Genomic DNA, 24736 nt, shown 5'->3' on the forward strand with positions numbered 1-24736 from the left:
AAGACCTCTTGGATCATCTAGTCCAACCATTCCTATCTGCCACTAAACCATGTCCCTGAACACCTTGTCTACCCATCTTTTAAATACCTCCAGGGATGGGGACTCAACCACCTCCCTGGGCAGCTTGATGACCCTTTCTGTGAAAAAGTTTTTTCTGATATCCAGTCTGAACCACACCTGGCGCAGCTTGAGGCCATTCCCTCTTGTCCTGTCCCCTGTCACTTGAGAGAAGAGGCCCGCTTCCTCCTCTCTTCAACCTCCTTTCAGGTAGTTGTAGAGAGCAATAAGGTCTCCCCTCAGCCACTCCTTGTAAGATTTGTCCTCCAAGTACAGTGCCAAGTACGGAGGGAGAATAACCTCCATGGACCTGTTGGCTGTGCCAGTTTTGATACATGCTAAGATGCCATTGGCCTTCTTGGCCACCTGAGCACACTGCTGGCTCGTGTTCAGCCAGCTGTCAATCAACACTCCCAGGTCCTACTCCAGGCAGCTTTCTAGCCACTCTTCCCCTAGTCTGTAGCACTGCACAGGATTGTTATGCTCCAAGTGCAGGACCCGGCATTTGGCCTTGTTAAACCTCATGCCATTGGTTTCTGCCCATCCGTTCAGCATGTTCAGATCCCTTTGGAGAGACTCCCTGCCCTCCAGCAGATCAACACTGTCCCAGCTTAGTGTCATCTGCAGACTTGCTAAGGGTGCACTCAATGCCTTCATCCAGTTCATTGATAAAGACATTGAACAGGGCTGGACCCAGCACTGAGCCCTGGGGGAACACCACTTGTGACCAGCCTCCAGCTGGAATTAATTCCTTTTACGACAACTCTCTAAGCCCAGCCATCCAACCAGTTTTCCACCCAGGAGAGTGTGCACCTGTCCAGGTCAGAGGCAGACAATTTCCTAAGCAGAATGCTTTGAAATTAAGGACTTGTTCAGTTCCCCATGCTCTGCTAGTGAGAAGGTGTACAAGAAGCAGGGAAGGAGCATAGCCAGGCAGCTGACTCAAGCTGGCCAAAGAGATGTTTGATACCATATATTGGTGATGCTCAATATATAAATGGGAAGTTGACCAGGGAGCCAGGGTTCTTTCACTGCTCAGGGATCACTGCTTGGGGACAGGATGGGTATCAGTCATCAGACAGCGAGGAAGTCATGGCACATCACTTTTGTATATTCTATTATTATTATAATAGTTATTGTTATTATCCATATGCTCACTTCCTTTGTCTATTAACTATTAAACTGTCCTATTAAACTGTTTATCTCAACTCACAAGTTTTCAGATTTATTTTAGTTCTCCTTCCTTTAATGTACCTACCTGGGGACGAAGGCTGAGCAAGGAGCTAGACAGTAGTCCTAGTTGCCTGCTGGGATTAAAACCATGACACATAGATAAGGCTACATGAAATGACTGAAAAAGTCCTTTCCTGATGGAGCAAATCAACTAGGAAAAGTCACACTTGCAACACTGAGCCTTATGACTTGTAAGATATCTTACTCTGACGAGCTTCTTGCAGTCATCTCCTAGGTTTTGGTCCCTACTTTTCAAAAACAAACAAATAAACCCCATGATTTTATTTAAATATAATGAATGTTAAATTTAAAAAAAAAGCGTTCTTGTAGAAAGTGGCCAGTTAGTGGCGCGGTTTCATTTTTCTTTGATGAATGTCTCACATTTGGAAAAAAATATATTCTTAATTGATTTTGGCATAAAATTTTACATTTGTTTCACTAATATATTGATAAAACTGTAGTTAGAAAATGTTACTTTGTTGACATTATAAAATTAGAACTCTAAAAGGAGATTGTAAAGAATATAGGAGGCATCAAGTTATGAAACTACGTAGTTATTTGAGGTTTGTGATGTAACTGCCCTACTAAGTAATCTAAGTAATCATCAGACTCTACTGACTTGCCTAGTTACTTGATTCTGTTTTTATTTAATTCTCCTCTAAAGTGAATTACTTTTCCTCTTAGGTTGCACTTCAGTGTAGATACTTCCCACTGTGCTTCATTATCTCCACAGCACAATTGTCATTCACATTAACTAAACTAATTTAATTCTACTTTTCTCTGAAGCTTTATATGCTGAAAGTAATTATTTGACAATTATATGAATAGTCCATATACTTCAAAAGGAAGATAAATCAATACCCCATCTTGGGCTCTGCAGTATTACTTAAAACTTTGATATCGTGAAATGTTTATTTTCGTGTTACTGGTTACTATTGCCTATTATGCTATATCAACAAATATATATATATATTATTTGGATCAGTTTTATAATCATTAAAATGTTTGCACACAAGATTTAAACTAAACCTTTCTCTCACTTGGCAAACACAGCAATTTTATATCTTTAGTTAGGTGACTGTTTTAAAATACTTAATTTGTTTTCCTAGTTGATGTCAAGTGGCATTTGGCAGAGAGGGGAAGAAGATGAAGGTATAGATGGATTCTTAATTACGGATATTAGAAAAGAAATTAATAGAGCTTCAAAACTGGTAAGAATGCAGTCTTTGATGTTTACAAGGGGGAGAAAAAGTAACCTTTTAGTGCACTTAGGATTGCCTGTGGAGTTTTGTTTTCCTTCTGTAATAGGTGGTGTGCTGAGCCCATTCAAGCATCTGAATTATACATTGAAGTTACCAATACATTTGGTTAACAGAAGCCACAAGAGGCAGCAAAGCCTGCAGAAGTCGTTAATGTTTTTATTTCCTGAGTGTGTTTTGGATAAATTAGTGAGAGCAAATTATACACGGGTAATGCCTCAGGACATTATGCTGAGCTTCAAGCTGATATTATGTAGTTTTATAGATGGAACTAAACTATAGATAGTGGTAAAATAAGTTGTATTTTGGCTTACCTGTCACAGCCAATGTGCATATAAAACAATACATCATCAAAGTTTGTGAAATAACTATGTATCTTATGCAAGTCTTGTCCCAGTTCCAGGCTATTTGCCTATATTCTTTCTTGCACATTGTATAATTTTTTTATTGGTTTAATTTCTGTAATTTTACCTGGACTTTAGATGTTAATATTCTATTATTTCTAAAACAAATTCTTCCTAGAAATGTAATATATGTAAGAGAAAGGGTGCTTCAATTGGATGTGTAGCTCCAAAATGCAAACGAGGTTACCATTTTCCTTGTGGGATACAAAAGGAATGCATTTTCCAGTTCATGGGAGACTTCAGGTGAGTTCAAGGGGTTTGTTGGTTTTTTTTTATTTTCAATTAATTATATTTATAAAGGAGGTGATTTATTTTTTCCATGGGCTGTCATTTATGATTCTAACAGCCTATTCAATGACATCTGAGTTATCTAAGACAAAAAAATCTGGCTTATGGAGAACGTGAAGGTCAACATATTACTCGCTTAGGACTTACAAACTAAATTCAATACTTTCAAAGACCTAATTTGCTGTTTCTACAAGTTGTTACATTGTCTGTAAAATGAAGTATTTAAAATCCTAAACTCGGCAATAAAATGCAAAATGGCTTGTGGTTTTGTTTGTCTGCCTCCTGTGCGTTTGTTGAAATGGCAGTGGTTTGTCTGTTTTAACATGCTGTATGCCATTCCATTGTGTTTCAAAGCACAAGACTTCTAGATCTGCATATTAAAGATGAACTGCAGGAAAATTATGTTTAAAATAATGTTTTATTTTCTTTTTCTATCATTTGTCTCTATTCTTGGCTGTAGCAAAAATGCTTTTGAGTGCATTTTATAACACCTTTACTTGTCATACTGTAAGCTTACTTTGTAGGGGGTGGCTGGATTGAAGGAGACGCTTTAACTTCTTATATAAATGTCTCATATAAAGTCAAGCACATTTTTAAATAATTTATTTTCACAAAGGTTTCTTCTGGAGCTGTTTCTCAGCTGTCTTATTTCTTTGAAAATGTGCTGAATTGTAAGCTTTATTCATGCTACCTAGACAGAATCGCAGAATCATTATGCAAACTCAAAACTGCTCTTTTAATGTAATGGTTACCTTGAACTATAGGAGGAACTTCAGGTTCTGAGGACAGAAAATGCCATTGGACTAAAACGTTCTGAGAGAAAGGGGGTATATGATTTCTCTAATTTACAGAGCATCAGTTGGCAACATCCTTCTTCCTTACTATTGTTCTATTGACTTAGTCTGCTAGGTACATAATTTGTTTACATGCGTGTTGTGGTTTAACCATGGTAGGCAGCAAAGCACCATGGAACTGCTTGATAGCTACCCCCAGCAGGAAGGGGAGGCAGTGAAAGGGCAAAAGTGAGGGGAAACACATGAGTTGAGATAAAGACAGTTTAATAGATAAAGCAAAAGCTGAATGTCCAAGCAAAATATGGAATTAATTTACTGCTTCCCATGAGCTGGCAGAGGTTCAGCCATTTACAGGAAAGCAGGGCTTCATGATGCGTTACAATTACTTGGGAAGACATGACATAAATCCTAACATCTCCCATTCCTTCTTTTCCCCAGTTGTTTTGCTGAGCATGGTGTCGTGGTATGGAATACCCCTATGGTCAGTTGGGGTCAGCTATACCAGCTGTGTCCCCTCCCAAATTCTTCTGCACTACCAGCCTACTCACTGGCAGGGTGGTGTGAGAAGCAGAAAAGGCCTTGACTCTGTGTAAGCACTGCTGAGCAGTAACTAAATCACCCCTGTGTTATCAACACTTTTCATCACAAGTCCTAAAACGCAGCACCGTACTAGATACTGTGAAGATAATTAACTCTATCCCAGTCAAAACTAGTAAATGTTTGCCTTTTTAGCTTATCGCACACTGTCTATTCATGAAAAAGTAGCTTTATTTGCCAATCCATTTTGTTGTCTTCAGATTTTATAAGGAAAAATCTTAAAACGTTTTTAATAAGGTAACCTCAAATCATTATTTTTAGATCTTACTGTTGGGAACATAAACCAGTCCAAAAGTTTCCACGTAGGGAATCTGGAGGAACTTCACAGTGTACAATATGCCTGGATTTGGTTGAACAGCTTCCAGTGTACACTGTATTGAAAAGCCCTTGCTGTAAAAATGCTTGGTTTCATCGAGAATGCTTGCAGGTAACACAGGTTCTCCTTTTCTTTTCTGTTTGCATCTATGGAGATCACCTTTCTTTTGAGTAAAATTGCTTAGAGTTAATGTAGGCAGTAGGGATGGAAATATACTAGGCTTGAAGGATGTTCCTATAATCCTGTTTTGGAGACTAGTGTCTTAAAGGAGGATTTGGGGCTTAATTTCCCGTCTCTACCCCATGTTTTCTGCATGTGCAATATACTTCATGCCTTTAGTTATTTTTAGGATCTGAAGTCCCACCTAGGTAGTTGCCTTGTTGCAAGTCATTGTGTGGAGAATATAAATGCTAAAAATTGCATTTATCCGTCATCAGTTCTATTTACTTAAGTCCACAGCTGGAAAAAAGTTATAAGGCTCTTTTTGTAAACTCATTGGAGATCTGGAGAGGTTGACTGAAAGGGATCATACTTTTGTTTATGAACCTGATTCTTGCATATGAACTCTAGTGAGTGAGTCACTTGTCCTTTAAAGGAAGAGAAACTGCTCATCATCTGCATAAAAATCAAGTGACATCATGATTGATGTCAGCCTTAACATACATGTCAGGACATTATCCATGAATGTAATGGTTGCAGATATTAAGGCATTATTTATTGGTATCCTGAGGATGGTAGTAATTCAATAATTGCTTTTTTTTCGTTGTGTTTTTTTTTTTCTTGACACAGTATCAAGCTTTGAGTGCTGGAATATTTTTCTTTAGGTGCACAGTATGTAATAACAAGGACATATTTCAGAAAGAAATGTTGAGAATGGGCATACACATTCCAGAAAAGTAAGTAATTTGCTACATCTCGATTCTGCCTTCAACTGTTTAATTGTTTGGTATTGTAAGGAGTAACCTCCTTCCTTTTAGTTATGTATCAAAATTGTCAGAGGCCAAATCAGTCTGTTCAATCAAAGAAGGAAGCTCTGAAGAGTTGCTTTTAATGCCAGGATTCAACCAGCAACCTATTTAAAAGATAAAAATACGTCCTAAATACAATAATTTCACATTAGCATCGAGGTTGCTGAGAAGTGTGTTTTCACAGAATCACAGAATCACAGAACAACCAGGTTGGAAGAGACCCACCGGATCATCGAGTCCAACCATTCCTATCAAACACCAAACCATATCCCTCAGCACCTCATCCACCCGTGCCCCAAACACCCCACAGGGAAGGCAAACCAACCACCCCCCTGGGCAGCCTGCTCCAGCGCCCAACGACCCCCTCCGTAAAGAATTCCCTCAGTACAAGAAACACACTGAGTTGCTAAAGAATGTCCAGAGAAGGGCAATAAAGCTGGCGAAAGTTCTGGAGCACAAGTCCTATGAGGAGTGGCCGAGGGAACTGGAATTGTTGAGTATGGAGAAGAGGAGGCTGAGGGGACACCCTACTGCTCTCTACAACTACCTGAAAAGAGTCTGTAGTGAGGTCAATGTTGGACTCTTCTCCCAAGTGACTAAGTTTTAAATTATCTGAATTTATATGCAGACAGTGTTATAATTGACAGCTATGCAGCTTCCATTTTGTCCCAAGGAACTGATAAGGATACGTTTAGCATAACAACTGCTTCTAGAATTCTGAGCCATTTTTCATAAGTTTTTATTATTTGATGGGGCTCAAAATAAGACAGAAACTGATCAGAATGATATTTCTGTTAGAAGTATTATTCTTCAATAACTGTTAGTCTCTTCAGAGACTACCATTAATTCCCTCTGGAGATTAAAGAGGAAGAAGAGTCAAGGTACTTGATGAACTTTGCTGTACTTGGCCTGAAAAAGTCTGTGTTATTTTTTGTGAGACCATTGCAGTGGTAACTTGAGGAGACTGCCAAAACAAACGTCCATATCCTCTGTAAGGGAGGAATTGAAATAATATGAAACAGAGGAAATGTGCTCTGAGGTCATGTGAAAAATAATAAATACTTAAAGCAACTGCATGCAAGAAAGCACATGCATTTTATACTATTATTTTTGTTCCTAGATTTGTTTCTTCCTCCTCCCAGTCATCTAGCTGTTACCTAGAAGATTACATGGATGAAATTTATTCATGCAGTTATTACATACATCTTTTCAAAAAACAGAATAACACATTTTAAAAATCAGAAATAAAGTTGCAATAGAGGCTTTTCCTCCCTTATTTGTAGGGATGCATCATGGGAACTTGAAGAGAATGCGTATCAAGACCTACTGCAGTGTTATCAACACTGTGACATTAGAAGATGTCTCTGCAAGAAAGGAAGAGACTATCATCAACCTGATAGGTATGATAGATATAATCCAGAACAAAGTACTTTTCTGGGATTTTGTTTGATTTTGGGTTTTTTTTAATTATTTAAGTGCTTTAATACTTATCAGGATGTGATTTTAATGTGAAGCCAAGACACTGTCCAAATAAAATGTTTGTTTTACTCCAATGGTAGATACCCATAAAATACAGAAGCTATCACTAGCCCATGACGTGAGGAGAAAATACTGTCTGCCATCTATTGGCTTCAAAGCAGGGGAGCACACTAACTCATAGTGCCTTTCAATACAAGGTGTAGCTGCTTTTTTTTTTTATATATCATCCTATTGCAGCCAGGAATTTTGAGTGCATCTTGTCTGAAGAAAGGTCTCCTTGTTTATGTACAGTCTTACCAGATTGGTAAGATTATGCTTTGTTAATTTAGTGTCTGTATTATACTTGCTGTTGAATATACTTTGTTTTAACTAGCCTCATTCTTCTGTCTAATTCTAAATACAAGTTTCTAATTTTAGTAAATGGGAAATAAAGCGGTGTCAGTGTTGTGGTTCCCGTGGAACTCATTTGGCCTGCTCATCTATGAGGTCATGGGAGCAAAACTGGGAGTGCATGGAATGCAGAAGTATTTTTGCAAAATCAGGTAAAATTATGGATGTGACAGTGATTTTTTTTTAAAATGATTGATTTTAATACTATGTATTTTACAGCTAAAAAATTCACTACATTAATATAATTTAATCATACAGGCAAGTATAGAAAACGCAAAGAGTGTTCTTTGGCTACCTCTGAAATAACAGATGGGACAACTTTGCTGGAAGAGCCATCTCCAAAGTGCCCTCGACAGTCCCCTGGATCTCAACGCAATTTTGTTCTTCAGTGCGTAATTTCCTGGTTTCAAGCAGAAACTGATTATATCATAGAATGGTGTTTAAATATGAGGAGGCAATGGGTTATTCCGTAGGAGAAACTTTGTGTGCTAAATTACAAATTGAATAAAATTGGAGTAAAGTTTAGTGATTGAAGTTTTTAGAGTAAGCCATGAACTCTGTAAATCTGCTCTAGTTTTTCACATTCAGTACAATGTAAACCAGGTTTTAGTTTGATAAAATTAGATCCTTGTAAAAGGAATCTTAACAATTTAGGCGTAACTTAGAGTGTACAAATGGTAAAACTTAAAGCTAAAGCTGTATATCAGTAGTTTTTCTATGTTAATAGTATATTAGAAATCCAGCTTACAGAGTTGTTTAAATAATGTTATCTTCTGCTGCGATAAACTTTTCGGGTCCGTAGAAACTAATATTTTTAAATTTTACTTACTTTATTAGTCAGGACTTCCATTTTGCATATGGGATGCAACTAAATCCAGATCTTAATAGCACTGCATAATAAAATACTGAATTATTCTTTCAAAAACTCTAGTTCAGGTACTGCCTTCATGTAATTGAAAATACAAATGAGATACAGTACTGAAACAGGGGGAAAGTATATTGCTACTTTGAAATAAGAAGTGTTTATGCATTCTTCAATTGTATCTCTTTTTAAAATGCTGGGTTTGCTTATAGATCACCAAAGATATTGTGCCAGGTAAACTCGTCACCCTGCTTATCCTTAGAACATCCAGCATCCAACAGAATGACTATATCCTTATCTCCGATGATGTCAGACAGGAGTTGCTCCATGAGGAAAAAGTATTTTTTTCTATTTTTCTTACTTACATTGAAGAGTAATCTAGCACATAGCTTTATGCCATGGGCAAGGCAGGGGGCTGAGGGGGGTGTATAGTGGCTACATATATTCATCTGTGTGTTTACATAGTCACTGGAAAAATGGAGTGAGTACACTGAAGAGCTGAAGTCATAAGTTTATAAAGGCTTCTGCTGTTTCTAAGTTATAAGAGAAGAATAATACCTGTTGAGAATTTGTAGATAGGTATTGAGGGAATCGAAAGCCAGAAACACACATTTGTTCTTATGGAAGCCTGGCTAGCCATTCTCTAGAAAAGAGGGAATATAAAGAATTGTAATCACTTTCTTCAAACTAAATATGTCCTGTTATTTTCCATGTACCATAGGAATAGCTTGTGATTATGCTAAAATCAGAGGGAAAATAACATGTTTTAATGTAGAATTTTCAACTTAAGGATACAAATCTCTTCTTGTAATGCGTGCTAAAAATTCTGTTGAGGGAATTGAGTATTTCTAGGAGGTGAGGTATTTGAAATAGTTTCAGTTGCAAGCTAGAAAACAAAGAAGGGGTCTTATTTAGATTACTGTCTTATTTTTTTTAATGAGAACTGCAACATTTCTTCCTACTTAAATGTAATTTTTATTATAGTGATAAAGATTAAATACTAGTGGATAGTTGACAGTGTATTCTAACTTGGTTGCAAAACATTTCTGATACAAACATGGTAAGCTTCCAGATATAGAGTCATGGCGTGAGAATTATTCGGCACCATGTTGGTGTAATAGAATTAAGAATATAATAATTCAGTTTATGCCGAGATAATTATTTCTACCTCCTTTTTTTGTAGTTCTTCAAGTTACTTTAAAATTTGCGACTACACAATTTAAAATTTGAAGAATCTAAACCAAATATCTTCCTGATATAATTTAGGCAACACCTAAATTTGCCTAAGTGTTTAGAGGTGTTTTTAGTCAAGATTTCAGGATGTTTCCTGTATAACCGTTGCTAATTACAAATCATAGATTTCATCTGAAATACATGCCTTTTTCTTGTAGGCATTTAAGAAAGCAAAGAAGGGAAGCTTCTAATATACTGAAGGAGTTAAAGCTACAACTTAATACAAAAACTACAAGGCTTAATGTCAATGCAGAAAATATCTGGCATACTGCTTTAAAAGGATTTAGACAGCGTAACTTCAGTCCTACAAACACCATTGAAGTAATGTTCACAAACTGCAAAAATAGATCAAAGACAGATACTTCTGGTGCATCAAAGCAGCGTTTCTTCCAATTATTAATGCTTCACCTTCAAAATTCACCATTGTTTGAGGGCTCTTCTGGAAAGAACCTGTCCCTTGATTTTCAAGGTAATTAATTTAAGAACCATGTAACTTGAAAGGTTTTTAAATCTTGAGCCAGCATGATTTTCAGTTCATGATTATAGCCCTGATGGATAGGATTTGTAATAACGAAACAAATTTTGCTTAGATGGAAAAGTTGATGACAACCAATACAGCAAATAATTAGACTTGAACTTTTTAATTAACGTATTTGTTCTCTACAAGTGAATTTCTTTCTTCCTAGCTCATGTTTTCTGTTGTTTATTTTCCTTCCCTCGAATTTCTAGAATATTATCTCTGATAGCATGCTCCCTAAAGACCCAAGTTAGTTTCTTGGAGGACTTACGCTTCAGAATTAAATGTGTATTGGGAACAAAATGGAAGAGGAAGTTAAATCTCCTTTCAAATCCTTATAGTGGCTGAAGAGTTGGAGTAAAGGAGTATGGTACTCCAACATAAAAAATAGGATCTTACTCTTTCAACCAGCAGGAGATGGCAGGCCTAATTTGTTCCGTCTCCTAATGTAAGCAGGAATTGCATTGTGGTATTTTTGTATAAAAATTTGATCGCAAATTATTTTTATGCATGTATAGTAATTTTTTTCTTTTAATTTGCAGCTGTAAAAGAGAATCTTTATTTTGAAGCTGGTAAAATGATTGCGGTTTGTCTGGTTCACGGTGGCCCATCTCCTGGTTTCTTTTCCAAAACGCTGTTCAATTGTCTTGTCTATGGTCCAGAGAATGTGAAACCATCTTTGGAAGATGTTGCTGATGTAGATGTAGCAAAAACAATAAAAATGGTAACTAAAACTATTGGCAAATCCTTGTTCAAGACTATATTTAGAGACGAGGAATGGCTTATTGACTATAACTTTAGTTCAGATTAAAAAGCTTATTTTTATATATATTTATGCACACATGCATGTAGTAAACAAATCCCTGACCTTTGTCTTCTGATACAGATAAAATATGCAAACAGTCTGTCCAGCTTACAGTCTACAGTACATGACTGTTATGAATTCCTCGCTGCTGCTGGATGTGTAAGACCTGTAACGGATTTGTGCGATAAGGATGTGCTGGTGAATGACATACTGATCCACCATGTAATAAAGAGAATTCTTTCACCCTTAGAAAGGTTTGGTTTGTTTCTTCCTGGACTCTTTCCTTACTGAAATACTAAATAGTGTATTGCTGAAACTAACTTTTGCATGTTCTTGCTTATTCTCCATTTAAACCATTGAAATGTACTGTAATTTTAAGTGCATTAAGTAGCAATGCTTAACTGGTTACTGAGTTAAACTGAAAGGCTGAAATCTTTCCTCTACATACCTGCTCCATTCCACTTCTCCTTGGTCATTTTCCTCTTTCAGCCTTAGGAAAAAGACAGATTCACAGTTATAAACTATAGCATGAAAAAGACCTTGATATTACAAAATTTCTCTAGCTTATGTTCATTTTTAATTCATAGCTGATTGCATTTAGAATCTTAAAGTTTTATTGGAAGTGTTAAACATATGCTTAGAATTTAAATGAGTTTTCCAGAGTTCTAATTAGGGAATCTGTGTGTGCCATTAGGTGGGTGATAATGTACACAAATGTAAGTTGGCCGTTGGTGTTTCCATGAGGGTAGCGATGGCTTTAAATAGCTGGGAAAGTTGCAGCCATTGACTATTTTTTCGATTGGTCTCTGACCTTACTTCTAATTCGTATTCTTCAGCTGCACAGTAAAAAGGCATTAGATGCTATTTTTTTCCAATAAGTATAGTTGAATACATACTTAACACATTTATGGCATTATCTTTGAGAAATTTCAATCAGCTGAATCTCCCAAGAGTTGTGAAAAGCTGGTTTTGAACATGAGGACTTTTTAACAAAGTTGAGCGTAATAAGTCAGTCAAGGCCCTCTGTGGCATATTTGACTTATCTATGTCATATTCTAAAACTATCAGGTGAAAGGTGATAAGTAGACTGTTTATGGGAAAATGTGGTTTTGTGCATTTTTGGAGATAGGCTTAAAATGTGCAAAAGTGAGCATACTGCAAGTGAAGAGTTAGTCACTGTAGCTGTTAATGTTCTATGCCACTGCTCGTACACTTTCAGCCAGTTGCCTGAAATGTTCTTTTCACTTGGTACAGTGTACCAGCTTTTTTTTCAAACCTGCAGAGTTGCTGTGTTTTGTTTTGTTTTTTTAAATAAATTTTAGATGAATCACAGCATCAGATAACGTGTAGGTTGGAAGGGACTTCTGGAAGTCATCTTGTCCACCGCGCTCTGCTCAAGCTAGGCAACCTAGAAATATTTGCCAAGGACTATGTCCTGATGTTTTTTTAGTATCTCTGTGGATATAGAGACTCCACAACCTCTCTGGACAAGCCATGCCAGTGCTCAGTCATCCTCACAGTAAAAAAGTTTCTTGAGTTTCAGAAGGAGCCTCCTGTCGTTCAATTTGTGCCTCTTTCTTCTCATTGTGGCACTGGGCACCACTGAATATAGCTTGGCTTGGACTATCTGCACGGTCCCTTCAGGTATTACTACATACTGAGATTCTACCTGAGCCTTCTCCAAGCTACACAGTCCCAGCACTCTCCACTTCTCCTTATAGGGTTATTCTCCAGTCCCTTAACTATCCTTGTGGCGCTCTGCTGGGCTTATTTCAGTATGTCCATATCTCTTGTACTGGGAAGCCCAGAACAAGACACAGCACTCTGTGGCTTTACTAGTGCTGAGCAGTGGGACAGGACCCTCTCCCTTGACCTGTTGGCATCTCAGTTCCTAATGCAGCCTGGAATACTGTTATCTACATTTGCCACCAGAGCAAGCATGCATGTAAATACAGCTGACTGGAAAAATCAAGTGAAAGTTATCTTTTAAGACACCTCATTTTCCTTAGGGGCAAAGAATTTAAACTGTGTTCAGAAAAGGGATATTTTTAAAAAAGAAACTCAATAAGTTCTTACATAAAAACTTAGTGAATCATGCTCATAAGTATCAGGAAATAAAGTTAATTTCTGCATATCTCTGGCATTTATCTGCCAAAAGAACTTCACAGAAACACTTATAATGTTAAATGAGAATTAAATTATTTTCCAAAATTAAAAAAAAAATTAGGACTAGTACGTACACCTTATTGACAAGACTTAGAGACTGCAGCTGAGGAAACTTTATTATGTCCAGACTGACAGCTTTATAAGATGGAGTTGGTTACCTGTTGGCTTGCTGATGCTTTCTCCTTCTTTTTCTTCATAGTTTTAGACAAGGTTTGAAAACTCTTGGCGTGCTAGAGAAAATGCAAATGCATCCGGATGCGTTCGCTAGTATATTGTGCTACAAACCTGAAAGACTTTCAGCAGAAACTCTTTGTGATCTCTTTACAATCCATTCCTCATCAGATGTAAATAAAGTTGAAAGTGTTAATTTTTGGATGGCTTATTTGCAAGATGTGGAAAGTAAGTAATTTTTTCCTTTACTTCTTTTCCTATTCAGGATATTTAGCTGCTAGTATATATACAGGGTTTGTTTGTCAGAGTTCAGTGTGGTAAATAAAGTCCTTGAGGTCACTGTCAGTTCTTAGTTGTTTCTTCTTCCTCCTTCTATACTAATAATTTCTGAAACTGTTGCCCAATTATGATCAAACTTGAGAGAAGTAAAGATCTGAAAGATTGGTACTAGAAATCTTGTGAGTTGGGTGTTTTAAAAAAAACAAAAACAAAACGAAACCAAAAAAACCCCAACAAAATAAAACATCACAACAACCAGGCTGAGTGGTACAGAAAAATCTTCATCCTTTCTCTTCAGCTTTGTTGCGAACTTACTGGATTGTGTATCAAAGAGAAAACAGTGGTGTGTTCTTACAGTGGTTTGTGGTTTTTTTTTTTAGGTGGTGAGTCTCTGGTGACATTGGAGGATATTCTGACCTTTGTAACAGGCTCTTCTTCTATACCACCCATTGGTTTTGATCCTGAACCTACTATTAAGTTTTTTAATAGAAGGTATCCTGTTGGAAACAGACTCTTTAATTGCTTAGAGCTTCCTAAAACAGTGACATATGAGCAATTTAAAAATAAAATGGATTTCACCATCAGGAACACACTAAGAGTTGAAAAAGAATAAATATTTTTGCTACTAAGCTGGATGTTGGAAACTTGCTGCAGGAATGTCTGCTTGCAAATTGCTACTGTATTTTTGGACAGCATGCTCTCTGCCTTTTCCCACTTTCCCTCAAAGATATGCTAAAAGTAGTAGTTCTGTAGGATGGAAAACAATTTTCAAATGAAAATACACTTTCTATTAAATCATCTTCCTGTCTAAGTTGGTTTTAAGAGTCAGCAGTGCCTTGGAGAAGTGTTTTAGATGTCTTCTTTTGCTGGAGATGTACAATGTTACCATATGCTGCAACATTCTAGCTATTTCCCACAGGAAATAGTATGTTGATTCTGTTGCGTACTTAAGTAACTTATTTATCAAAGTTAAATCAGGTAAAATTTGAAGTTGACTGCTTTAGAGCTTTGTCTTAAGTAAAATTGTTATGCAGTTCTTAAGTCATTCAATGTGTATTTTTTCAGTAATTGTTTTTACATTGATGATTCATTTACATTTTATTGATTCATACAACCTATAAAAGGTAAGAAACTTAGAGTTTTAAGGTCATTGTGGTTAGTGCATTAGAATTTAATTAAGATCTGGAAAAAAACTAAGCGAAATAATAGGGTGCAAGAATAAATTGTGGTAGAACTTGAGATTCTGTTGTTAAACGAAATCTTTGACATTTGCACACATTTCTGCATTCTGCTGTTATATGTTAGTTTTAATTGTGCATATAGCCAAAATGGTAAAATCTAGAAGTAAATCTTGAATATGCAACAATAAGTGGTCTTTCAAAATTAGTTAGGTGAGTAGAACTTCATGTTGTTGCATATGAAAGCATAAGAATTTGTTGCTCATTAGAATGTGTTACCTTGTCTTCCATGGAAATCAGTATTTTCATAGGAATGTGCACTAAAGCAATTCATTAAGCTAAAGTCAATCTACCATCAAACTTGTTAGTGCCTGATGCTTTTCTAGCTTTTAGTCTAAACTCCTCCTGTTTAGTTGTAGGTGTATTCTGGGCAACTTCAACTGTATGAAATATATTTTGATTCTGCAGTATTTCTATGAATATCATTAAGCCATAAAAGATAAGTAGTGAAATTTCTACATGGTAGCACTTTAATGTTACTAATACTAAATATGAAACTAAAAGGACACTTAAAGTACAGTTTTTTTAATTGCATGCAGACCTCTCTTTTGAAATTACAATTTCCCCTATTGTCAGTTCGACTGCCTATACTACATCCCAAACATAGGTTATGCTATATATGCCTTGGTAAGAAAATATATCCTCAGTAAATTGTAAATGGATAGTTCCTTCTATGGAAAAAAAAATCAAAAAAAAAATCATAGAGACTAATCTGCTTTCACTTTCAGGTTTGTGGTTCATTGCAAATATTCCTCTAATTAACTAATTATATTATTCAATGCTAATTACATAGCAATCTACTGCAACCTAAGAACTGTGGAAGTGGCAGTAAAGACTGTCACTAAACTTGAGACTGCTGTAAGGTGTTAAAAGAGGCACATGGGTGTTTAAATTACGCAGTCCTTTTAACAATATGCAGGCATTTTGAAATCTTTCTACAGCATCTCTTTCTTTCCTGATCTCTCATCTCTTTTTATACAGACCTGTTTCCATTGCTGGGTAACAAAAGTGTGCATGACACTTTTTATTTATTTATATTGGAATCTCGAAGTAAGGACTTAGATCAGGCATTTCTCATCACTGTCAGATAGCTAAACCCATCTAATCTCATTGAAGTCTTGTCATTAGAAATTTAAGAATATTTGCAATTAAGATGGGGCTACTGGTGTTTTTCTGGTTCTCAGCCAAAAGTATATTAGAATCCCCTTCAAAATAAATGAATGAGCTCTTAGTGGTTTTTTTACTTGTTTGAATGTGAAGCATTTTCTCATTCTCTTCTGGTTTTTTTCCTCCAATTATTTTCCATTTTTGTCATCTTTACAAAATTTTCGAATGTCATACTGCCAATAAATTCTTCATATTCTTGCTCCTCAGAAAGGTCCATTATCATTATAATGAAAGTCGTTTGTTGCAAATTGGTTTGCATAAGGATTCATGTTGTGTCTTCATATTTTTAAAATACTGCAATGAGTCTCCTGAAGATAGAATAGTACGCTTTGAAAATGGGCTATTTACCCAGTGCAGTTTTCTTTTCTTGCCTGGTAATTTCTTCTGCAATACCATTTTATTCTTCTGTATGCAAAATACAGAACTTAAACAAGTAGCAAGCAAAGTGTGGATAACTTTTAAGACACTTCTTGGACTTCGGGTGCCTGCAGTGGCAAGGGCAATGGTTTAGAACTTGGAACTAAATAAACTGCCTTTTAAAACCTTCAGTGAAGAATAACATAAGGTGATGTGAATATGAAGCATCAGAAAGTATGAGAAATGAAAATAGGTTCAGACCTTTTATGCTTATTAGTTTTGAAATCAGAAGTTGATAGGTATTATATAAAAATAGAACTGATCTATTCGTCACCTCTAAGAGAAACTTTTAGTTAACTTTAAAACTCTGCTATATGATCAATGGTGTATCAAAATATGTCATTTGTAAAATCCTCTAGTCTAATATTACTTGAAAAGATTTTTTCTTATGCAGAACTTGTTGCCATTTTCTAATACTGATGTACACATTCAGGACAAGTTGTATAATCTTTCCTGATGGTTTGATCAGCTCAGTCTTGACACTCTAATATAATCCTTGATACGTTCACGTTCTATTCCTAAATGCTACTATGGAGATAATCTTTGTCTCTTCTCATTTTCGGCATTTATTTGTATAGACCAATCTTAAACTTACTCTTAACTGTTCATTAAAATTCCATTGAAAACACTGAATTCCAATCCATCATAACACAGAAAGATCTCTTTTGTCTGGAAACTGTAAAAGCAGTTTTTGTAGCTATAATGGCTATCAGGTTTTTAATTACTATAGTAGGTCAATGAAGTGCAATTAAGGGATATTGCTGTCTTTCAGTATTTCTGTAGTACAAGAATAATTACATATGCATTAGCTGTTGCATATTAAATAGATTTTTATAGAAGTTACATCTTTTATAAGATTTGTAAGGGCCACAAGAGAACTCCTGCAGTCCTCGTTGACTCTGGCCAAAGAACTTCACCTTGCAGTTTTTGCATGAAACCCCAAGCTTAATCTGGAATTACCGCATCAAATAAGCTATTTTTTTTTTCTAGAGTGATCATTTTCTAGTAAACAATAAGAGATTAGTATTAGTGGTGTAGTCTCCTTATTAAAAGCACATGCAATTAAAAAAAAATAAACAAAACCAAATCTTAAGTATTTTAGATCTACATTTGAAAAACCAAGAGATAAGAATTTTTTGTGACTTGCTTTCACCCATGCAAAGGCTGCTTACTAGGAAAAAAATCAGGTATTGGCATTTTTTACTGGTTTATGAATGAAATACAGTCAAAAGGAGAAGAAATTAATATCAGTTTATACTTTAGATCCAAATCATTGTGTGCTGCAGCTTTGACTTTTTTTCATTAAGTTGTTAAATGTTTGGATTGGAAAGCTTGAGGATTTTGAGAGATGTATTTAAAGTATAGGTCATTAATTCACACTCACATTCTGCATGTGCATTTTGAAAATAGTACCAAGATTTCTGATTTAAATAGAAGGAGATGCAACTCCAGAGGCTACAAAATGTGCTTTTAAAGTTTATCTTGATTTTGTATTATATGGTAGAGCATTTTAAAGCTCATGCTTTACTGTTTTTTACTTAAGGAAGGTAATTGCTAGTTGCATTAAAAAAAAAATTAGAATGCAGAAATTTCTGAAATGTCAAATCGTATGTATACAGAAAATCATTGTTTAAATGTACGTGTTTATACCAGAAAACAACTGATTTTGTAATGTACAGTGTTCTTTTTAAACTGATGGTAATTGGTAATTTTTGTAAATAATTTTGTAAATGCTTTTAGCTCTAACTTGAACTGCAGGATCAGGGCTTGAAATGTCACATCTAAAAGTAACATACTTGGCAGGTGTAGCATCAGTGCTGAGATAATAGGGAATGTTTTGAAATAACTGTCATGTATGTGTTCAAAGGGCAATAAAGGGTTAAATTTCTGTTGGAATAATTAACTTTCTTCAGTGTTTTTATTTTAGTGGTTTAATGGATATTAGCTCTGGAAATCTTATTGGTACTTTCTGTAGCTTCATTTATGTGCCTCTGTTATCCAAGCAGCAGGGGGTGAGGGGGAACTAAATGAATGCTTCTGATCTTCTAGGCTGAATGAACAAAGATATTCAGTGCCTTGTTCACAGGATTCAATTCTATCCTGACATCTGATCATGGCACCAATGGTAAAGGTGGGGGGAGGGGGGTGCAGCACTGACTTGTGAGAAAGTAGTAAACCCACAGTAGTTAATCATTTCAAGGCTGGGAACCTGTGTCCTCAAGGAAAAGGAGTGTCAGGGTGAATTTGTGGTGGTTTAGGGCTAATTTGAAGGTCATCTTTATCCTAGCTAATGATATGAAAGAGCAGAATAAGCAGTTTTTCAGAGCTGTGTAACCTAATATGTATTAGATTTAATAATCGTATTAATGAGGTAGGATCTTAACTGTTCAGTTTGTATCAATAACCCTTTGTGGTTTTCATTGGGTGTGCTAGCTTTTTGTGGAAGATCTTTCCACCTAGGCACTCTGTGCAGAATAAAAGCAATGTCGCCTTTCTAAACAGAAAACTTTATTTCAGGAGTTCTTTTATTGATTTCAGGTAACGTGCAGCTACAGCTCAGGCCCCCAGGTGTTGGACCCAAACTGGGGGGATCTGGGTGCTGGTGCGTGCAAGGGCAGAGGCAAGGAGGCATGAGCTGTTTCCCTTTTCCATGGCTCACTAAAATGTGATGACTTTGAAATATTCCACGTATTGTTTTAAAGTGGAATATTTTGATTTAAGCTAAAGTACAGTTATGTTTCAAAAACATAAGCTTTTGAAAGTTAGACAGAATGTCCTTCTGAAAGCATGTTTTCTTTCTCTGATAGCATGTTTTCCTTAAAATGGTATTTTTCAGACACTATCCTTTCTTTGAAAATGATAACAGTATTGTGTGAGGAATGATTTGTGCTAAACAGATGTCTCGTCTTCTGTAACCACCTCTGTTTGGAATCCTTACTAATCTGAAAGGCAAGGTGAAGTAGAGAGTTGGAGCCAGCTCCAAATTAGCAAGAGTTTTGACTGTTGCAAAGTTTCATAACATTAAAATTAGCCCTTGGAAAGTAATAGAATATGCATAAGGTTTCTGGGAAAATTTATACATATGCATGTAAGAGGGAAATATATTCTGTAAGCAGCTTTTGTCTCGTTGCACATGATTGATGGAGATCACTCTTGCATGTCGCCCAGGCCTGATAAAGGATACTTGCTTTCTAAAACTCCAAAATGAGTCTTAGGAAGTTTTATTTGCCAGCATTTTTGGTATCAACTTGACTTGTAGCAAGCTGCCTGCTTTCTAAACATTGGTCCTTTTCATGTTGTGAGAATTAATTGATAAGTTTTGCTGCAGCTGGTTTGTGTGTTTAATTATCTCATCATATAAATCTGTCTTGTATTGAGAGATAATATGCAGACAATCTCCACACATGGATAAATAACCTGAAAGAATAAACACTCTCTTAGAGTTGTAACAATGTATTGATACGCTTGTCTTGTAGGAGGTAGTTGTGAGGAACACTCATTCACTGTTAAAATATTGAAAAGGACAAAGTCTTCGAAGCAAAGGCAATAATATATTTATTTTACAATTCAGCACTCAGTTGGATGCCCTTCTAAAAAAGGCATGACCTTACAAAAAGAATGAGTATATATACTAGTTCTAGACAAAGAACCATATTCTTCAAAGAATGCTCATTCTTTTGGATTATCCAACCATGTCCAGAGACTCCCTTCATGTTATCTCCTACAACAGCTGCATCTTACAAGGCAACTAAGCATATAGATGCATTCTTACAGCCCTAAGACAGGCTCTTTCTGAGCCTAAAATAGCTGCATCTTACAAGACAGATTTATATGTCGGTATAATTAAACATACAAACCAGATGCAGCAAAACTTATCAATTAATTCTCACATTGTCTTAGGTGAAAAGATAAGTGGGGTTCCCCAGGGCTCAGTGTTGGGTCCAGCCCTGTTCAATGTCTTTATCAATGACCTGGATGAAGGCATTGAGTGCACCCTTAGCAAGTTTGCGGACGACACTAAGCTGAGTGGAAGTGTCGATCTGCTGGAGGGTCAGGAGGCTCTGCAAAGGGATCTGAACAGGCTGGACCGCTGGGCTGAGTCCAATGGCATAAGGCCATTGGAAAACAAGGCCAAGGGCCAGGTCCTGCACTTGGGGCACAACAACCCTATGCAGTGCTACAGACTAGGAGAAGTCTGTCTAGAAAGCTGCCTGGAGGAGAGGGACCTGGGGGTGTTGGTCGACAGCCGACTGAGCATGAGCCAGCAGTGTGCCCAGATGGCCAAGAAAGCCAATGGCATCTTGGCTTGTATCAGAAACGGCGTGACCAGCAGGTCCAGGGAGGTTATTCTCCCTCTGTGCTCGGCACTGGTGAGACCGCTCCTCGAATCCTGTGTTCAGTTCTGGGCCCCTCACCACAAGAAGGATGTTGAGGCTCTGGAGAGAGTCCAGAGAAGAGCAACAAAGCTGGTGAGGGGGCTGGAGAACAGGCCTTATGAGGAGCGACTGAGAGAGCTGGGGTTGTTTAGCCTGGAGAAGAGGAGGCTGAGGGGAGACCTCATTGCTCTCTACAACTACCTGAAAGGAGGTTGTAGAGAGGAGGGTGTTGGCCTCTTCTCCCAAGTGACAGGGGACAGGACAAGAGGGAATGGCCTCAAGCTCCGCCAGGGGAGATTTAGGCTGGACATTAGTAAAAAATTCTTCACAGAAAGGGTCATTGGGCACTGGAACAGGCTGCCCAGGGAGGTGGTTGATTCACCTTCCCTGGAGGTGTTTAAGGCACGGGTGGACGAGGTGCTAAGGGGCATGGTTTAGTGTTTGATAGGAATGGTTGGACTCAATGATCCGGTGGGTCTCTTCCAACCTGGTTATTCTGTGATTCTATGATTCTATAACCTGAAGGAAGTCTCCAGATATGGTTGGATAACCTAAAAAAAATTAAACGTTCTTTGAAGATATGTATATATACACTAGTATATGTACCCACTGCTTTCGTAAGATGAGATACCTTTTTTAAAAGGGTAAAATTATTATTGTCTTTGCTTCGAAGACTTTGTCCTCTTCAGGATTTTACCATAAGTGTTTCTCACGGCGGAGCCGCCCTGGGTGGGTTTACGCTATTTTGCTCAAGGGAAAGAAAGAAAGAAAAAAGAAAAGAAAGAAAGAAAGAAAGAAAAAAAGCTGGGAAAGAGCCCTGCGCCGTTTCCGGAAAGACCTCGGCCCGTTCGTTTGCTCCCAGCGGAAGGAGGGCAGAGGCTCCGGTTTCACAGGGTGAGACGTGGGGGGCGGGGCCGGGGGCGGGGCCGGGGGGCGGCATCGAGGCCGCCGGGGCCGCCACGTCCTCCTGCGGGGGCGCGCGCGCGGCGGGGGGCGGGGCGGGAAGATGGCGGCCGGCATCCGAGAGAAGCAGACGGGTAAGCGCGGGCCGCGGCCCGTCCCGAGGCTGCCGCTGCGGCCCGGGCCTCCCCCGGGGCTGCGCAGCGCGGCGGGGGCGCCGCCTTGCCTCGCCCGGCCCGGCCTCGCGCCGTGGCGGCCGCCGCCCCTGCGGGCCCGGGAGCGCGGCTCCGGCGGCCTCCCCGCCCTGCCTCCCCTCCGTTGCAGCTCCCTTTCTGCCCGTGGCAGCGATCCGTGGGAAATGTCCGGGGGCCTCGGAGTGTGCGGTGCCTCTGGGGCAACGGAGCGGCTGCAGCTAAGGGTGTGGGAGGCTTTCCGTGGGTGAAGGGTTTGGTTATTTCGTTACAAGTTCGCGAGTGACTCTCCTCTCTGCCTTGATGCCGCTTTGCGGAGCCTTGAGCCGCTCATTTGAACGTACTTGCTGAAGTTTTTGTCAGTACTTTGAGCTGTAATCTTGTCCCCTTCTCCTTGACAAGTGCGGTATCTTTCTGCTGGTTTAGGGGATTCTGGGTGCATTTATTTATCACGTGGTGTCTAAAATCATCTGCCTGAAATTTTCAGTCTGAGTTTCTGTATGGACCTTAATACTTATTTATAGTCTTCCATCTTCTTTTTGTATCAGAAGTGTACTTTCTGCAATCTTATTCCTGTGGCAGTCTACCATTAATAGTGCTATTTGATGTTTCTTTGTTATCCTTGACTTTTCTTCTCTTGGTTGCCTTTCCGATAAAGCTCGCTGTCCTTGAGCGCTTATTCCATACAGCTTTATTCTTTTCTGTTGTGCTTCACCTTGTTACTTTATTTACTTCAGTCAGCCTTTACCACTGAACCCATGTTATCGTTCTTCAAGGAGGTTCATGTGCAAGGAAGTAGGTAGAACAACTAAATGATACTCAAAAAAAAGTGGAAGTATTTATTATCAATTAGCATTTATATTGCCACGTATGTGCACCATCTGTTGTGACCTTTATCCTGGTTCATAACCAAAGTATTTAATTATGCAAGCACAGTAAAAACCTGATCCTTGCCTCAGAGAGTATTCTGCCTAAATATATGTGAAATGGTGATATAAGTACAAAAAAGAAACTTAGAGGCTTCCTGAACATTTGTCATGATTATCACAGCACATCACTAATCTCATTACTGTCTTGCTTAGTAGAGAGCGTATGCCGAGTTTTAATTTAGATGATAAACTCAGCCCTAGAAGACTACATCTAGGTATCATACTCAATTTGTGGCTACCAGTACAGGGAAGGTGTTCATCAATTGGAGAGAGTTCAGCAGAGGACTACCAAGACGGTCAGGGGCTGGAGCACTGTGAGGTGAGGCTGCAGGACTGGGACTAGTTACACCCAGAGAAGAGACAGAGGAGCCCTTAACAGCAGCTCCCCAATATCTGTCAGGGAAGGGGGACTTTGAGAAGTTGGAGCCATGCTTTTTGTGGGGGTGTATAGCAGAAGGGTGAGGAAAAACGGGCATGAATTGGAATGAGATATTCAAACTGAATATAAGGAAAAACTGCCACCACAAAGACAGTCAGTGCAGACAGGCTGCACAGGGTGTTTGGCATCTCCATCCCTGGAGACCTGACTGGGTGAAGCCCTGAGTAGCCTGGCCTGGACTGACAGCTGATTAGGAGGTTGGACTAGAAGGCTGCTGAGGTCCTTTCCAGCCTGAGCTGTCTTCTGATACTGTAAACCGCAGGGAAATGCACTGAATATGCTCACAAGCTTCACACAGCCAAAGAGGCAGAAGTTAAAACATTTCTACTGCTCTCCGTTTATAAGAAAAGTGGTATGCATTTCCCTGATTTCTGGAGGCTTTTCCCCTTTGCAAAGCTTTGTGATGATTTTCTTTGAGTTTGAAGAGAATAGTCACTAACTTGTATTGATGCAAGTAGTCTTTTGCTGCTAGTCGGAGATAGGAAAGCAGCACGTAGTGTATTGCTTAGATAAATGAGGAAGGACTCTTTACTTCATAGATTTATAAGCTAGGGGCAGGTAAAGGAATCTGCTTTGGTTTCTGTGTTGAATGGGAAGTAAAATGGAAGCTCATCCCTGTTTCAAAGAGTTTTCTTCCTGCAAATTAGGAGTATTTTTTACCCTTTAAAGCAGCAGTTTCTTCCTATGAGTTGTCAAGATGTTTCAAAATGTGTATCAGTTTTAGTAAGGTGTAAAGGCATTTTTTGTTCCAGTGTATAATGTTGCTGTAGGGGAGGAAAAGCAGATCAGGCCAATAAGGCAAACTAGTTCCTACTGCAGAACACAGCTTCAGGAAGATGCTAGAATTATTTTTAAGGCAAACTGTGTCAGTATATAGCCCATCTAACTGAGGAGAGACATTCTTCATGTTTTGGGACTGACTTCTTTTCCTCTTCCAGTGTCTTCCAGAGCCCATAAATTCTAGCTAACATGTGCCACTTGTCAGTCAAAGCTGTGTAAATATAATGAAAATGTGACTTGTTGCATTTATATTTTGTGATGGTTTTCCTCTCAAAAGAAATGTTTAATGAAATCCCACTAATGTGTTTAGTCTTTTGTTAAATGGAAGGAGACTAGAGCATTATTCTGCTTTATTTTCCAGTGGCTTTGAAACGTATGCTGAACTTCAATGTTCCTCCTGTTAAAAACAGCACAGGAGAACCAGTATGGAAGGTAAGAACTGTTTGAACAGAAATAGGAGAATTTTGTAGCGTTCTGAAAA

The 24736-nt window shown here is 38.1% G+C and overlaps 2 protein-coding genes across 3 annotated transcripts in view; both read left to right on the plus strand.

Moving 5' to 3' along the window:
- Positions 1 to 24736, plus strand: part of G2E3 (G2/M-phase specific E3 ubiquitin protein ligase) — a 229052-nt gene that overhangs the window by 3294 nt on the left and 201022 nt on the right. Inside the window, exons 3-15 of one of the 2 annotated variants that reach the window (XR_011337542.1) lie at positions 2400 to 2501; positions 3072 to 3196; positions 4894 to 5059; positions 5738 to 5844; positions 7200 to 7316; positions 7813 to 7937; positions 8044 to 8173; positions 8860 to 8985; positions 10039 to 10349; positions 10940 to 11121; positions 11284 to 11456; positions 13568 to 13767; positions 14199 to 16290. Coding sequence is in view for 1 of the 2 variants with exons in the window: in XM_069858379.1 (XP_069714480.1) it covers positions 2400 to 2501; positions 3072 to 3196; positions 4894 to 5059; positions 5738 to 5844; positions 7200 to 7316; positions 7813 to 7937; positions 8044 to 8173; positions 8860 to 8985; positions 10039 to 10349; positions 10940 to 11121; positions 11284 to 11456; positions 13568 to 13767; positions 14199 to 14431 (2097 nt within the window). In the remaining variant the exon portion in view is untranslated. Of the gene's footprint in view, positions 1 to 2399; positions 2502 to 3071; positions 3197 to 4893; positions 5060 to 5737; positions 5845 to 7199; positions 7317 to 7812; positions 7938 to 8043; positions 8174 to 8859; positions 8986 to 10038; positions 10350 to 10939; positions 11122 to 11283; positions 11457 to 13567; positions 13768 to 14198; positions 18540 to 24736 lie in introns of those variants that run through there. The other variant, XM_069858379.1, reaches the window with a different exon arrangement.
- Positions 21975 to 24736, plus strand: part of SCFD1 (sec1 family domain containing 1) — a 48814-nt gene continuing 46052 nt past the window's right edge. Inside the window, exons 1-2 of the mRNA XM_069858380.1 lie at positions 21975 to 22053; positions 24617 to 24687. Of these exons, the coding sequence (XP_069714481.1) occupies positions 22023 to 22053; positions 24617 to 24687 (102 nt within the window). The 5' untranslated portion in view covers positions 21975 to 22022. The remainder of the gene's footprint in view (positions 22054 to 24616; positions 24688 to 24736) is intronic.

The sequence above is a fragment of the Phaenicophaeus curvirostris genome, chromosome 5 (genome assembly GCF_032191515.1).
Source record: "Phaenicophaeus curvirostris isolate KB17595 chromosome 5, BPBGC_Pcur_1.0, whole genome shotgun sequence".
In the NCBI taxonomy this organism is placed as follows: Eukaryota; Metazoa; Chordata; class Aves; order Cuculiformes; family Cuculidae; genus Phaenicophaeus; species Phaenicophaeus curvirostris.